The sequence below is a fragment of the Balaenoptera physalus genome, assembly GCF_965194825.1.
Source record: "Balaenoptera physalus genome assembly, chromosome: 1".
Taxonomy (NCBI): domain Eukaryota; kingdom Metazoa; phylum Chordata; class Mammalia; order Artiodactyla; family Balaenopteridae; genus Balaenoptera; species Balaenoptera physalus.
Genome location: NC_138882.1, coordinates 56,379,345 through 56,395,269, shown reverse-complemented (window position 1 = coordinate 56,395,269; position 15,925 = coordinate 56,379,345). Strand labels below are relative to the sequence as shown.

General features: G+C 43.2%; 1 protein-coding gene across 8 annotated transcripts in view; it reads left to right on the top strand.

Moving 5' to 3' along the window:
* Positions 1 to 13,178, top strand: part of PAPPA2 (pappalysin 2) — a 431,292-nt gene extending 418,114 nt beyond the window's left edge. For 7 of the 8 annotated variants that reach the window (XM_082437017.1, XM_082437016.1, XM_082437015.1 and 4 more), the window contains one exon: positions 7,636 to 13,178. In XM_082437017.1, the coding sequence (XP_082293143.1) occupies positions 7,636 to 7,863 (228 nt within the window). In that variant the 3' untranslated portion in view covers positions 7,864 to 13,178. The remainder of the gene's footprint in view (positions 1 to 7,635) is intronic. The other variant, XM_082437018.1, reaches the window with a different exon arrangement.
* The last annotated feature ends 2,747 nt before the right edge of the window (positions 13,179 to 15,925 follow it).

The following is a 15,925-nucleotide window of genomic DNA, read 5'->3' as shown; positions in this document are numbered from 1 at the left end:
GAGAGCATCCACGCTTTGACTCTAAAGTACGGGTGGCAGAATCTTGACATCTTTCTGACCAGAGTCTCTCTGGAGGGAATTCAGACACCAACCCACACTGGCACAAAGCAGTGGTACATTCCTGCCGCCTTCATAAAAACTAGGATTCATTGAGTACTTACTGTGGGCCAGGTACGGGGCTAAGTATTTCACCTCCATTCACTCATTTTTTTCTTGACAGCAACCCTCTGAATAGGTGTTATTCCTATTTTACGAATGAGGATACCGCAGCTTAAAGCACAGTAACTCGCTCAGGCTCTAATAGTTGGTAAGGAGCAGAGCTGGGACCTGGGCGTAGGTTTATCTCACACCATACCTCACACTCTGAATCACCATACTGTACAGCCTTGAGCATCTTCCTGGGCAGGAGCTGCTAAGCTTTGGGTACCTTGCTGCAGATAAAATTATTACAGGTGAAAGAAGTCACTTGACCTTATTTTGTTTGCTTTTCTTTTTCCGTTCTCAGCGCATTCTGTTTCTCTCAGAAGAGATTCGTTTTTGCACTACTTGGCTATTACTATGCTAAGACTACGCTTTGGTTTTGGTGTCAGATAGAGATAAGCTGGTGATTATAATCAGGCTTCTCTTTCCAACCCTGTAAAGGTCCCCATTTGCTCTTCCTTTTTTGAGGGTAAGAAGAGAACCCATCATAAGAGCAGCCCGTCCTCTCTCTCAGAGTTACGTGTTCACTTTAGGTGTAATTCTACGAAGCTTGACCCATGAGGGGGTGTGTGTGTGTGTGTGTTGAAGGAGGCTCATTTAGTAAAGGGGTAAATAGCCCAATGCAAAGAGCCTCCTTATAAGTAAAAAGGAAAAATATTCATGTTAATGACTTTGTATTCTATAAGTTATTAAAAGGCAGGGAAACAGGAATTTTATAAAGGTTTTTTCTTCTGTGAAAATCGTTCAGAAGCTACATGATCTCACATGGACCAGTAAAGCACAATAGACCACAAGAGTAAACCTGAGTACTGACCCCTCTCTAGGGGCCACCACATGGGGCTGTTTCCCTCTGCCCATCCAACAGAATGTGTATCTTCATTGCTTTCCTTTCAATTATGTCTTGCTTATCTGTTGTTTGAAGAGTAGACTCTTGGCCTTCAAGGAGGTACTCTTTGCAGTTTCAGCTGTTAGCTGGTAACCCAGCATGTCTTTAATATGTTAGTGACTAGTGACTTTGCCAAGGCCTGGATTGAACCATGGAGACCTCAGGGCTGGTAGGCAGGAGAAAATCTCCTAGTTTCCAAGTGAGCCAAGCTACCTGTGCAATATCACCATTCCATATCAGTCCTCACATTTTATCTTATTAAAATTCTAACAGAGTCACTTAAAAGATCTCCACCTTGCAAAGCCCCAAGACCTGGGCCCCGATTCCCGATCAGCTGTTAAAACCCAACAACTTGATTACAGATAGTGTTTGCAAACATTCCTAGGACAGCCACAGTTTCACTGTCTTCTTTCTGCTCTGGTTTTCAGCTTCTTTTTGCTGTTAGCCCCTGGCAATTTCCATTCTTTTCTTATTATACCACCTGTAGAACTGAGATGATATTGATAAATTTATTCAACATTTTTAGCTTGTTAATAGGAGAACTTTAGATGGTGTATTCTACTATTTCTTCCCACTCAGAAATAAATGTATACCAATACTCTGCACCAAGTAGGAGAGGACTAATGAAAAGGAGGGATCTGGTTATAAAGTATGCTAAAAAAAAAATGTATTTAGCCACCATCATAGTTATTTATTTCTTGAGAACCTACTGTGCATCAGGCACTGAACTAGTAGCTGGGACTGAAGGGGATTAGACTCTGAGCCCTTGATAATACATTCTGAATGTTAAGTCCTATAATGCACATATGGATAAAACATACCATAGTACACAGGCAAGGAGAACTCTCTGGGTCTAGGAAGCCAGATGAGATTTTCCAGAGAAGCTTGAATCTAAGAAATTCTTCCTGCACAACCCATCTCAGGGTATCTGTCGCTTTTAATTTTACATTTTCCAAGAAGATTGTTGCAAACCCACAAATGTGAGATCACTGGCACCCTCCCACCCCAAGGGATGAACACGGGAGGAGTGGAACAACTCCATTTCCTCTTTTCCTCAGATGACTGCAGTGAGCAGAAAATGCCTGGCTTTAGCATTCTAGGGCCCAGAAATAAATGCTTCTGGGTTGCAGGCATCTGCTGATGGGAATGGAGCACAGTGCTGCTTCCTCCTGGCAAAATCAGCCTCTAGGAAGATATGGGCCAACCGAGCCCCAAGATCAGAAGGAACAATAGTACCATGTAGCCTATTTGGGTAAACGTTTAACCTGCAACTGAGAAAAACAGAAGTGAAGTTGTGGGGTGTCTAGGGGAATTGAGATTATATATATGACCCTTTCTCTGTTTCTATATTGGATCGCTGGGTTCACTTCATTATTAATGTTTCTGCACCGAAGCCCTTTTTATAGAGGTGCCAAAGGAATTTGTTACTCTGCATTCCCCATAAATTAAAAGGTTAATGAAATAATCAGATAGTGGTAGCATGGTTTAGCAGAAAGAACATCAAGAATCAAGAAATTTGGGCTATGTTCCCAGGATTGTTACAACTAGCCTTGCAAACAAGACATTTCACTGTTTTAAGGGGCCATTTCATCATTTGTAAAATGAGAGTTTTGTACTAAATAGTATTCAAGAATCCATCTGGCCTTTGAATTTTATGCATCTATGGTCCTTAAAAAAAAAAAGAAAGCAACTAATGTTCTGGTCATCAAGAGTCCCTGAAGGGCCTCAAAGACCTCTGAATTTTGCCCCTGAGATTCGCAGGTGAGGCAATGGACACATGGGCAGATCCAAGGGCTGAAAGAACGAGGCTGGAGGTCACCATTCACTGGAGAGCCAGAGAACTTCCATCTGCTGCATGGACTTCACTGGGTGTGGCACCACAGCTGCCTTGGAAGATGGTTTCTTTTGGCCTGATGTAGCCTAATCAATATGAAGAAATGGGTGTGGGTCTGATTTGTCATTCACATAACGAGAAGGTTTTGATGGGAGATGATGTAGGAGAAAGAAAATAGTGTTAGGCATTATACAAAAATGTGATTAGCGTCTTCTCCTGTCCTACTTAACACACTCCTGAAGATTACTTATGGGGCTTCTGTCCCATGCTTTACCTATAGGGATATAATCACTCTGGGCTGATATCTCAATCTTGATGTTAGTAGAGCAGAAGGTCTGCAGCCCAAAACTAACCTTTCTAGAACATCAGTGTGCTCATGGGTTCTGTTGCAAGCTGTAGAAGAAAAATGTTCTTAATCTAATTCACATAATAGGGGTACTATCAGCCAATCAGTCAAAGTTTATGGAACTCTTCCTGACAGTGGGCTCTGTGATGAGCAGTCTGGGACAACCTGCCTCTCTATTTTTACCCTCTTCTTTCACTTGCACAGTTTTCTCAGGCCCCTCTACCCCTCTGAATCATCCAGTGCTAAACTCTTTTTCATGTGGGCTAGATGTAGCAAAGCCAGCCCCTGAAAGCTCATGTCATCCTTTCCGCGTCCCCACCCACCCCAAATCTGGACTAGGTACTTCTATCTGCATCGCTATGCTAGCACTCGTCGTCATAAGCTATAATTGCAAGTGGGGGGTTCTCTTGAGGACTGGAGCCATGTTTTATTTCTCTCTGTACCCTCATAACAATGCCTGGTACAAATAGGTGAGGAATAAATGTTGAGTGATTGAATAAATGACTACATCCATAGGCAACAGACAGAGCTACCATTCCTATACCCAACTCCCCAGAACAATTTAGACAGAAAATATCACCAGATAATATAACATAAAGGAGAAATTATCTTACTTCTGAGAAGTAAAGTCATATGGATAGGATAGACTGACAGCCTTTCCTCTTTGTATTTCATCACTTACGCACTTCCATTCATATGGCCACCTCAGCTGCCTGGAACATAGCCAGTTGGCAAGAAAAGCCTTCCTATAACAACTAAAATAGGTATCATCAAGCTCATACATCATAAGAAGAGCAACCTAGCCTCTCTCTCAGATTTAGGGATTCACTTTAGGTATAATTCTACAAAGCTTGACCCATGAGGGTGTGTGTGTGTGTGTGTGTGTGTGTGTGTGTGTGTGTGTAAGGAGGCTCATTTAGTAAAGGGATAAATAGCCCAATGCAAAGAGCCTCCTTATAAGTAAAAAGGAAAAATATTCATGTTAATGACTTTGTATTCTATAAGTTATTAAAAGGCAGGGAAACAGGAATTTTATACAGGTTTTTTTCTTTTGTGAAAACAGTTAAAATGAAAATTAAAAAGTGGCTCTTAAAGAAATAAGCTTTAGGTACTTGAAAAATTCACTTAGTTGGAACACTTCATTTTCTGATGTTACAGGAAAATGAGGTACATGTATGGGTAGTGAAAAATTCACCTATGGACACATTGTGCAGAGAAGCCAAGTCTTGTACCATTCCTTGGGGAAGTTTCCTGTGGAGAGGAGTGATGTCCCAAGTCAGACACCTTTCAATTATTGAGATTTGTGTCCCCCAATCTAGTCCAGTCTTCAGATACTTTAAAAACTTTGGATCGATTAGTCATTTTTCCCTTCCTATTTTTTCCATTGTAACTTTGGACTCAAGCTGTCAAGCTTCCAGGCACATGTTGCCATAGGAGACTCTGTTTGTTTAGGGTGGAGTAGTTATTTTTGGCAGGTTAGGGGAGGAGCAATTAATTCTAATAGGTATATAGTAAATTAAATACTTGTGTCTTTCCAACCTTTTCTCTGTATTTATGCTCCTTTTTATAAATTCCCTTCTCTTCCCAGATGACCCTTTAAGAACATTCTAGAAATCATGTCCAGGATATAGCCATCGAAGTCTAGTGAGCTCTAGAGAAGGTCACCTAGACAATTTCTGATCTTTTCAACATACCTTCCCTAATACTCTTGAGATGAGAAGCCATCCTTGGGGAAGAGGTTGGAAAGAAAGAGTCCCAGGATCTTTTATTAATCCATTCAAATGTCTAAGTTGTTCTTATGAAAAGGAAGATCTTCTTTAGATCTCCCTTTAATCCTCCATATTGAAGACCATACTTTTATATGTAGCAGAAGTATTTTGGGTGCTCTTTGGATTTTTATAGACGATTACATGAAACAGAAAGAAGAAACAGATTAAGTTTTGCCAATGAGTCAGTCAGGGTTGGAGGAAAAGTAACAGATGCAGTGTTAAATGAGGAAAATATACTCCAAACACTGGAAAAAGAAAATTCTGGGGGAATTTCAGTGGATGTATCTGGTCCTCCCAGGAGAACCCAAGGGCATCTATAGGTGTTAAGGATGCAGCTAGTTGTATTTTGACTCCTATTTGGCTGCAATTGTAGATTCAAGTTATGATTATATAGTTATTCCAAGTTCTCCAGAGCCAGAGTAACTGGCTCCAGTGTTAAAGACAAATGCTCATCTCGAAATCTTTGTCTTTTATCCCAGTGAGGCGTGTGTTGAGAACAGAATTCATTTTCACTTCCTGCTCTCAACTGACATTGCCGTGCAGCTGTGTGACAGCTGTTGAGTTCCACCCCACAAGTAGCAGCTTCTCAGAGGTTCACAAACTGGTATACATCTGGAATGATGTTCAAGTGACCTCAGGACCCCATAGAATAAATCAAAACATTGAAGAAATAACTTGGATGAGCTCATTCTGATGTAACTCAATTGCTGAAAATTATTTAATGGCCATTAAAAAAAAATTTGTATTTATTTATTTATTTTTGGCTGCGTCGGGTCTTCATTGCTGTGCGCGGGTTTTCTCTAGTTGCGGTGAGCGGGGGCTACTCTTCGTTGTGGTGCACGGACTTCTCATTGCGGTGGTTTCTTTTGTTGCGGAGCACGGGCTCTAGGCGCGTGGGCTTCAGTAGTTGTGGCACATGGGCTCGGTAGTTGTGGCTCGTGGGCTCTAGAGCACAGGCTCAGTAGTTGTGGCTCACGGGCTTAGTTGCTCCGTGGCATGTGGGATCTTCCCGGACCAGGGCTCAAACCCGTGTCCCCTGCATTGGCAGGCGGATCCTTAACCACTGCGCCACCAGGGAAGTCCCTTAATGGCCATTTTTTACTTTAGTGATCTATCTCATCAAAGCAGAGTGAAATAGGGAACAGTCCTTCTATTTGACATTTAAGGAGGGTGGGGGAAGAAAAAGTGATTTGAATATGTGAACTGGAAGGTGGCCTCAGGACTCAAGAGTCTACTGACTGTCCTGTGGCCCAAAGAGCTTGACTACGAGATGCTTCCTGAGGCTTTGCAATTGGGTATCCACTCAGGATGGGGAGCAGCTAGTGTGATTGAGTAGGTGGGCTGGCTGGGCTGGTGCACCCTCCAGGATGCCGTGGGACACTGTTTCCCTCTGAGAGTGGTTCTAGAGAAACAATGCGTTGGGCTGCTGAGCTATTTTTTTAACCGCTTGTTGCTGTTCTTATCATACATTCCCTTTTGGGGTGAAACACTCCACTAACTCTGGTTTGGCCTGGGCCCCTTTCCCATTTTGGTTCCTGTTAACTTGCAGCAGTAACAGGAGTAGATGGAAACCGTTTGGCTTCCTCTGCTCTAACCCTGTGTCTAGCTGCTGTGCATGAAGTAGCTGTACATGTGGGATGATTTGTGTTCCAGCACTGGTGTCCCAAACCCTAGCACCACTGCATTCTGGACAAACATCATTTGAGTCTATAGCAACCCAGGACTATTGGGGTCTCTAAGTACAAGTACCAGAAGAGATGGAGGTTATGGTCCTTAATCTGTGAGAAGCAGCAAAAAATCAAGATACATGACTTCTAATCCTAAACTCTGCTTGACCTAGCTGTGTGACCTGGAGTAATTTTTGTCATCTCTATTTATCCCCATTTCCTCACTGATAAAATGGGACTTTTAAAGCCAAACCTGCCTGATGCACAGGTTTTCCTGATGATCAACAGAGTTAACATGTGTGAAAATATTTTGTAACCTATCTAATGATATGAAGACCTACTATTATGAGAAGGTGAAAAAGTTGATCAAGGAATTAAATGAACCAGCCTGGTCCCTAGAGTAGGCCAGGAGCAGACACTGGTTGTGAAATTTGACAATTCCTTAGATCCAATGGTCTTATCTTGAGACTTTTCAACTTCTTGAGAATGTTAGGTCAATTTTTACCCTGCCCCTTTGGTGCTCTCGCATAATAATGTCTCGAGGGCTTCCCTGGTGGTGCAGTGGTTGAGAATCTGCCTGCCAATGCAGGGGACACGGGTTCGAGCCCTGGTCTGGGAAGATCCCACATGCCGCGGAGCAACTGGGCCCGTGAGCCACAACTACTGAGCCTGCGCGTCTGGAGCCTGTGCTCCGCAACAAGAGAGGCCGCAATAGTGAGAGGCCCGTGCACCGCGATGAAGAGTGGCCCCCGCTTGCCACAACTAGAGAAAGCCCTCGCACAGAAACGAAGACCCAACACAGCCATAAAATAAATAAATAAATAAATAATGTCTCGAGTTCCATGGATTATGTTGGGGGTGGGATGAGTGGGAGAATAGGGTGAAGCAGAGTGAAGTTGTACTTAGACCCTGACTTGCTACCTCCTTACCAGCCTTTCCAAGCAGATGGTTGGTGTGATACCATCAACAACCGGGCCTACTGCCACTATGATGGGGGAGACTGCTGCTCTTCCACTCTCTCCTCCAAGAAGGTAAGTGAGGGCACCTGGGAGTGGGAGGAGAGGGTAGCAGCTCCAGGAATAGAGGCAGGAGCTTTGGCTAGCTCTCCTTCGTGGTGCATCATAATTTGTTTTTCTTCAACAGTCAAGAAGAGGGAATGATAATGAACAAACATTGGAGCTTCTACAGTGACAGGATTAAGGATAGTAATTTTAGGATAGGTTGTTAGAAAACACTAGTCTCTCATTGTCAGTCCTGAAACTGCTAGAGAAGAGCCATGCTTCTGCTGCTCAGACTCCCACCTGCTTATCATTGTCCAGGAAACGTTTCTGTAGGTAGGGAGTAATGGCTTCCACTCCTTGGAGAGGCAGGATTATCCGTGAAGTGGTATCCACTTATTATTAAACTTCACAGCTAAATGAATAATCCTGTAAAGTGTATTACAAGCATATTGCAGGTGTATGTTGAGCAGCTACCTGGAGCACCCCCCCACCCCCGCCCCCCGCTGTATCCTGAGCAGTGGTCCTTTTCTTGATGCCTTTTATCCTGTTGCTCTGGACTCTATTAAAATAGAAGATACGCTTAAGCTAAGCCTATACAATTGAATAGGCTGAAAATTCGGAATAATATGGTTGAAAACCCAAGAGCTCCAAAGATATCTGACGCTGGTTGGCTGATTTGATGAATCAGAAATACACAAGAACGTTTCCTTCCTTGTATGTGTCTCCACAATAAAGTCAGGTCTGCGTGATCACCTCTACACAGACCTGAACGCTCCTCCTAATAGCTAATATTTACTGATGGCTCACTCTGTGCCAGGCATTGTTCTCACCACTGACATGAATTAACTTATTTAGTGCAGAGAGCTCAGGGACTTATTGTATCACTGTTCAATTTGGCCCTCTTTTGCTCTAAAAACCAGCAAATCCCAAACCATGAGAAACAGATCAAGAGCTTGGATTGCAGGTCAGACATCATGCCAACTAGTTCCTGGTCTCACTCGAAGAAAGTAACTGGTCAAGGATCCCATTTCTACTCAGGAAGGCATAACCACTTTGGAAGAAAGCAATCAATTCTCTCCCCATCTCCATCTCACACTCAGCAGATCTAGGGTTTTTCTTTAATGGATTTTGGTGCCTGTGGCCAGTATACACATGAATCAGGATTGAAAAAGCCTTTCACTCCTGTCGACTCCTAAATTACATTTAATTCATATGTGAAAACATGCTGGGAAATTTCCTCAAACCCCACCACCCGTTCTCCAGCCCACTTGCCCAGTCACCCAGCCTATCTCTTCAGTGTACTTGGACTATTAAATAATATGCTGATCTATTGTTGTTTCATTTGACTATCCATGCCCAAAGAGCAGAATCTTTGCCACTTTTACGTCATGTCTCCTGAATGCCCAATTCTCTCTGAAGCTAATCATGGACACTCAAAAAGTATGATTATCTGTTGGTAGCAGTGCAAGCAGGAAGAGAGCAACTTTTGCTGGACCATCTCTGACCTGGAGGAGGGATAATTACATAGCAGGAAGGCAATCCAGCCACAAACAATCGGTAGAGAGATGCATCGTTTCACCAAGCCAAAGTATATCCTGGGTTCAAGAAGGGCAAAACCTCAAGCTTATGAAGATAGAAGAGATGATTCTATGGCCCCAAGAACATCAAAAAAGTAGAAGACATAGAGCTAGGTCATAGAGCCTTGGTTTTCCAGATAGTAGTGTCATGACCTTGAGTTAAGTCACCCTACCTCTCTTGACCTTCCCTGTAAGAAGAAAATACTAACATTCATCTTACCTACTTTACAAAGATTTTGTGAAGATTGACAATAACAGCAAAAACATTAACAGCAGTAGTTTTGGACATTAGTGGTAATATTAGAAGTAGTAGGAACAGATATTAGAGATGCCTGGAAATGTGTGTTTCATATCCATCGCCTTATTTAAACTACACTAACACCCTCTTGAGTAGTTGCTGTTGTCCTCCCACTTTATATATAAAAAGTGAAGCAAGGAAGGTTTACCTTGCCTAAGGAGACATGGTGTGTAAGTGAAAGAACTGAGTGTTAATTTCAATTCTGTGATACTAACACGCAATCCCACACTTCCTCTGGGACCAAGTGAGAAAAAAAGCAGAAGCTGGTTGAAAGTGTGATGCTTGGTGCAAAAATGAGTGATTTCAACTTCTCTTTGATTTCTCAAGGTCATTCCATTTGCTGCTGACTGTGATCTGGATGAATGCACCTGCCGAGACCCCAAGGCGGAAGAAAATCTGTAACTGTGGGATCAAGCCCCTCCTTCCACTGCCCTGGAGGCAGTAAGAATCAGAGGCCTCCACAAAAGGAAACAAAGGATGAATGAAGAAGAAAGGTCATGAAATGAAGGAAGGAAGAAGAACAAGAAGGATCCTATAAGAAATGCAAGAGGACGTTTATAGGTGCCAACTATTGCATCAAGTAGCCCAAGTAAGGAAGAATCATAGGCAAACATTTCTTCAAAGAGGCAGTTGATTTAAAGTGGAAAGAGAAATATGATATATATACAAGGACCCTCCTTCCCCATTTATATTCTATCAGATCCCATCCTCAACTCTTGCCCTGCCCCCCACTCTGCACCCTGCCAACTATTCAGCCCCACCCAACTTGTAAACCAATACCAAAATACTAGAAGAGAAGTTGCCAGGGACACTCTGCTAATACCCATTTTGAATGGATGGCCATCTTTCAGGGCTCGTCTAATCTAAACTGGCTCTCTCCCTTTCTTTGTGTAGTCTCCCTTAGTAATAATGAGGTTAGTTATTAATTCTTTATAAGTATTTAAACATAATGATATAAATATATTATATATATTATATTTTTTGCTGTCTACTAAGCTAAAAATTATCCATTGTTCCACACATGCTGCTGTGAAGTTCACGTCCAAAATGAATGCTGAGGGTTTGAGGACCGAAAGACAAGTTCTTCTGCCATCTTTCTATTCCTAGGGATTGTCAGGTTGAGAGGGAACTGGGGAAGAAAAGAGAGAGATTAGATGGAGTTTCTGATTATCACATGTCAGCTAATCATCTTTTGATGAACTGGGAGCTGAGCCCAGTTTGAGGAGATGGGGGCTTGGAATGATAATACTAAAAGGTATGGAAAGGTGGGTGGGGTTATCCATTGGTGATGGGTCCAGGAAAACTAGACTATGGTTCTTGAGTATCCGTCCAAAAAGAATACATTCTCTTCAGTTCTTGGAACTCTTCGTTGCAGTTGGTGAGGCCCAGGATTTTCTGCACTTCCACAGGTGCCTGTTCCAAGTGTGGATCTCATCCAGTCACTCAGTCAACAAGTCTGTACGTAGGCTCACTCTCCCATCACCAGGATTACAGGAACTCACGCATTCCTCATACTTGGCCTGTGGTCTCCCTTTTTCTAAGTCTCCAAGCCTGGCCACAATTCACAGCCACATGACCTATTGTTGACTTTCTGGGGGAAAAATGTCATGGAAATGACATTGGGGAAAGGTGGAGGAAACTGAAGAACAGGCAGGTTTGGAGGAGCCGAGGGAGGCCATAGACAGGGGAGAAGTCAGGGTAAATCAGAGCCCAGGGCTGGAGGATGAATTGAGTCAAGGAGACTCAGCCTTGTTCCGAGTCTCCACAGCAGACCAAAGGGGATCTTTTAGAACAATGCAGACTCGGAGGTAAATTCTATTCAAGTGTGATGCGTCAAATCTGTGTCCCAGAGAGAGCACTTTGAGCAAGCTATGAAAATAACATGGAGCAAGGGTGACACTCTGTGGGGAGAGAGAAGAATTTCAACTATTTAGGGTCCATTTTGTCGTTGTCACCCTTTCTTGCTCAATAGATGGACTGTACGTGAAATGACCACGTTAACCTGCCTCTATTTACGTCCTGGGCTGACAAATTTTGCATGTGGTCTATTGCAGTTGTTTTTTAGTGATGATTTATGGATGAGGCCTTGGAGAAAGAAAGTAAGGAGCTAGTTTCTTGTTCAACACCCCAGTTTATCATCTCAGGAAGGGAAGAACAGGCAAAAGTTCAAGGGTAGCCTTGGTCTCCCTGGATCACCTGCTCTTTGGCTCTGACCACAGTTTTCTATTCTTCCCATCAACCCTGAAAGCAATGGCTGTGCACATGTCAATAGAAAGAAGAAATACTTCCCCCACTATCTTGAGCCAGACTTCACGTAGGGAAGAACAACATTCTGGAATGGAATAAAAAGGAGAAGGGGATTACACATATTTATCTGTGGGGATCTGAAATGAGGGTGGCAAGGTCACTGGGGAAGGGAAAGACCAGCGTCTGCCCATCCAAAATACTCTTGTTCTCTGTATTTCCAGCCGTAATGGAAACAATAGCCTAGATACCTACTGTTCCTTATCTGGGTTCACATTTAGTGCCCCCAAGAAGAGAATATTTATTTCTGGGATTCTGATAGGCTTCAATATGGAAAGGACAGTAGAAAAGTTTAGATTCTTCATTCTAAAACAGTTGTAAGATTGTTATCCAAATGTCTTGAAGCGTGTCAGACTCCGTGCAGGGGAATCCTGCCATGTCTGAGCTTGAGAGTTACCCTGGGCATCGCCCAGCTCAGGAAGGCTACATCCACCCCCCCACCCCCTCCCCCCCCCAAGCCCCAGGAATACGGAGCCTGTGGTTCATGCCAGCGTGGATCTGGGCTCAGTCTTCCCTCAGGAGTTACAGTGAGAACATTTCTCTTTCGTACTTCATTTTAAAATATTTCGTTCTCTGTTGGCAACATCTGCACTCCATCACTACCCTGGGAAGGTGAGAGGAGGGTTCTGGGGGGGTGTGGAAAGCCTTTCAGGCTACAGGCTGCCCAGCCCGAGTCAGTCCTGGCCATTCGCAGATGGCAGGTTCTTCCAGCCTTTGTCCCTGGAGCCTAGCGCTTCGAGCTCCTCAGGTCACTAATAGAGTTGAAGCTCTAAGACACCACGGTCACAAATCCCCAGTGGATCTCAACTCACGCTCGCTCCACGTGGTGGTCTGCATGCTGCTGCTCTTCCCCGTACATGGGGCCACAGAGGGCCTCTCCCAGAGGCTCTTCCATTTGTTTCCTTGTTCCAAAATCACTTCTCTGCTGCTTCTTTTTCCCAGTAACTAGGAGCTCTGGGGTCCAGGTTGCCTAGGGCTGGATGACTCTGATGATAAGTGTGACAGTTTCCAACCAGAGAGATAAGAGGGCAGAGTGAGGAGAATGGTCAGCTGGCAAACTTGTACATGAAAGGAAAGAGCTCTTCTTGATTCTCTCTTTTCCTTCCCCCCATCACAAGGCATTGGATTTGGCATGTCCTCTCCTCTGTGAGATCACTATTGAGTGTGTCAGTTAGCACCCCAAGGGGCTGGCTTGATTGGGAACACAGTGAAAGGAGCTATCTACTGTATTGTAACGTAAAACAGCTACAGCCAGTTATTTTGTAAGATGTTCATTAAAAAATCAGCACACAAAATGGGAAGTGTCTTCGGTGTCTTATTCTTCGTTTAAATCATTGCATCACTTCCAAATTGCTTTTCATTTGCTCGTTTCAGGTCTGGACCTCCATCGTTGATTGACTGATGATTCTTTTCAGTCACTTAAAAACTATTTATTAAGTAAATGGTATGCATAAGGAAGATAAACATGAAAGTTCACAAGAAGAGATGACATATACAAACGCAGAGTACACAGTAGTCATGTCAAGTGCCTCATGAGTTGTAGGAATAAAATGCAAGAATCATTTACAGTCCAGAGGCAGTAGCGTCACCTCTGGATGCCACAGGCAGGGAGTATTTGAAAGATTGTCCATGAAGGATGCATACGAGCTTGATAGGCAGAAATGGGAAAGGGGGAGAGAAGAGTCCAGGCAAAGTGAAGAACAGGGTGGACCCTATGGAAGCAGGAAGGGGAAAAGGCTGGGTGATAGCAGACGTCCCTGGGGCATCCAACTTAGCTAGAAGGTAGAACTCAGCTCACATGTGCCCTGCATTTGGCAAACGCAATCTGGTTTAATCCTCACAAACAGATCTGCAACTTCCACTATTTCATTTCACAGATGCGGACACCAAGTGTCAGTGTGTAAAGAAAGTTCTTTAAGGTCATATGCCTGGCACTAGAGTCAAGCCTGGTTCTGTGAGACACCAAGATAGATATAAGAAGGAAAAGAAAAATGATGGTTCATAGGATGGGAAAAGGCAAAGGAGAAGTGGAGAGAGATGTCAAAGACAATGACTCTGTGTTATCTTTATACCCGTAAAGGGTATCATCACTGACAGAAAAGGGAAGCCAGGAGGAGTAAGCTTCTGAAGAAAGAGCGTGTCTTTGCTTTTTGATAAAATCAGTTTAAAAGCCAGATAGATAATTCGTTGGAAATTTCATATAAAGCGGTATTTAGCAAGCTGGAGGAGGCTTCTGCAGCTGGGGGCAGTTTGCCGATGTCTCTGGCCCTGCTGGGCACCACCTGGCTGCCAGAAGGGCCAGGTGGTTATCTCAGTACGTGTATGAGCCGTTTGGGAAGGCCTGAGGAATAGATGATAGTTAGAAATGTGAGCCTGGAACTTGAGAGAGGGGTGTGTGACTAGAAATAAAGTTTTGAGAGTAAAAATAATGTTACCTGACATTTTCTTTATGGCTTGCAAAGTACCTTCATATGCCTTATTGCTACCCATGGGTTAAGCAGAAGAAGTTTTTGTTTTTTGTTTTTTGTTCTTCTCCATTTTACAGATAAGGAAACTGTGTTCTATTAGAGAGGCCATTGAAAAATTTAAGTTCATATTACTAAGTGCAGGTTGGGATGGGAATCCAACTTTTCTGTCTCTAAATGTGATGTGCTTTCCACTACATGAAGTCCAGCCCCCTAGACCCAGAATGAACTCAGATTTTCCCAGTTGAAATGGGAAAGTTAAATGTCTTTTTACTTGTTTATATTTCAAGGTGCTCTTTGGTTTACCGGTGGCTTTCTTAGTAGTTGATGGTAGGAAAACTGACAGCAAACCTAGAGAATCGTGCCAGGGCCCTCTGTTCATGCCAGGCCCTGAGTATAAGCAGATGCCCTGCACATGCCCGTTAGGCCAGCTGGACTGAGACGTCTGGCAAGGCTGCCTTCTCCCTAATAGTTTCCCCAGGGAGAGTCCTGGAGAGCGACTTTGGGCCTCTGGTTTCCATTGACTGACAAACTTAAATGACATGATGAGTCACCCGTCAGCTGGGAGACTCACTACTCAAGATTCCGGCCAATCAGATGTTGAGGGGCTCAGGATGGCAGGAGGGTAATATGGCTTTTCACTTATAAATAACTCCAGGGCATCTGTGGAGCTGGCTTTGGGTCATCTCTTTTTATGTCACCCCAAGAAGACCACTGGTTCTGGACCGATAACATTTCCGTTTGCCCAATGGTTGGCTCAGAAAAAGAGATGGTGATGAGAATCTTGTATCTTGTAATATACGTCCACACCCATAAGACCTACACATGCCCTGGGTATTTGGAACAAAGTAAGACTCATTAGAAAATAATGATTGTTTTCAAGTGTGCGTGATTTGCTGATGATCCCTTTTTTTGTTTCTTCTCCCCTTGATCCTGCCACTAGGTCCTCGGGTTACATTGCCAAGTGTTAGTAAGAACTGGTGTGACAATGGCAGAGTCCATTCTTAAAAGGATCTACAAGTCAAATCTGGTTAACATTCCAAATCAGTATAATAAAAACATTCCCAAGCCCTGAAAGATAGTACAGACCAACTACAATTTGCTAGTGTTCTTGAAATCAAATTTTCTTCTCAGGATAATTTAATATAGACAAGCTTCCTTTGCCTTGTCTTTATCCACACAGAAGTCACTTATTCAAATGCAGAAAATAAATAAATAAAAGGAGAGTATTGACTTTTTAATGACTGCCAATCATGTTGTATCAATTTGCCTTTCCTCTCCATGAGATAACTGCTATCTGAAGGCAGCTGCTTTGTAAAAAAATATTTGTACTCTGAGAAGTCACATGTTTAAATCTCACAAAAGGCTATCAAAGGTCAAGAAAGTTTCCATATCACAACTCGACATGTGCAGTTCGGAGTGCTTTCTGAACAGTAAAGCCAAGTTGTGTTAGGACACAAATAATTTCCAAGGAATGATTTTGTTGGTAGTGAATCTATAACCTTTAGAATGATCTGTAAGAGAGTTCCTACAGTTTCTTCAAATGTCCTAGGAAATATTGCTCATGAACTCAACAC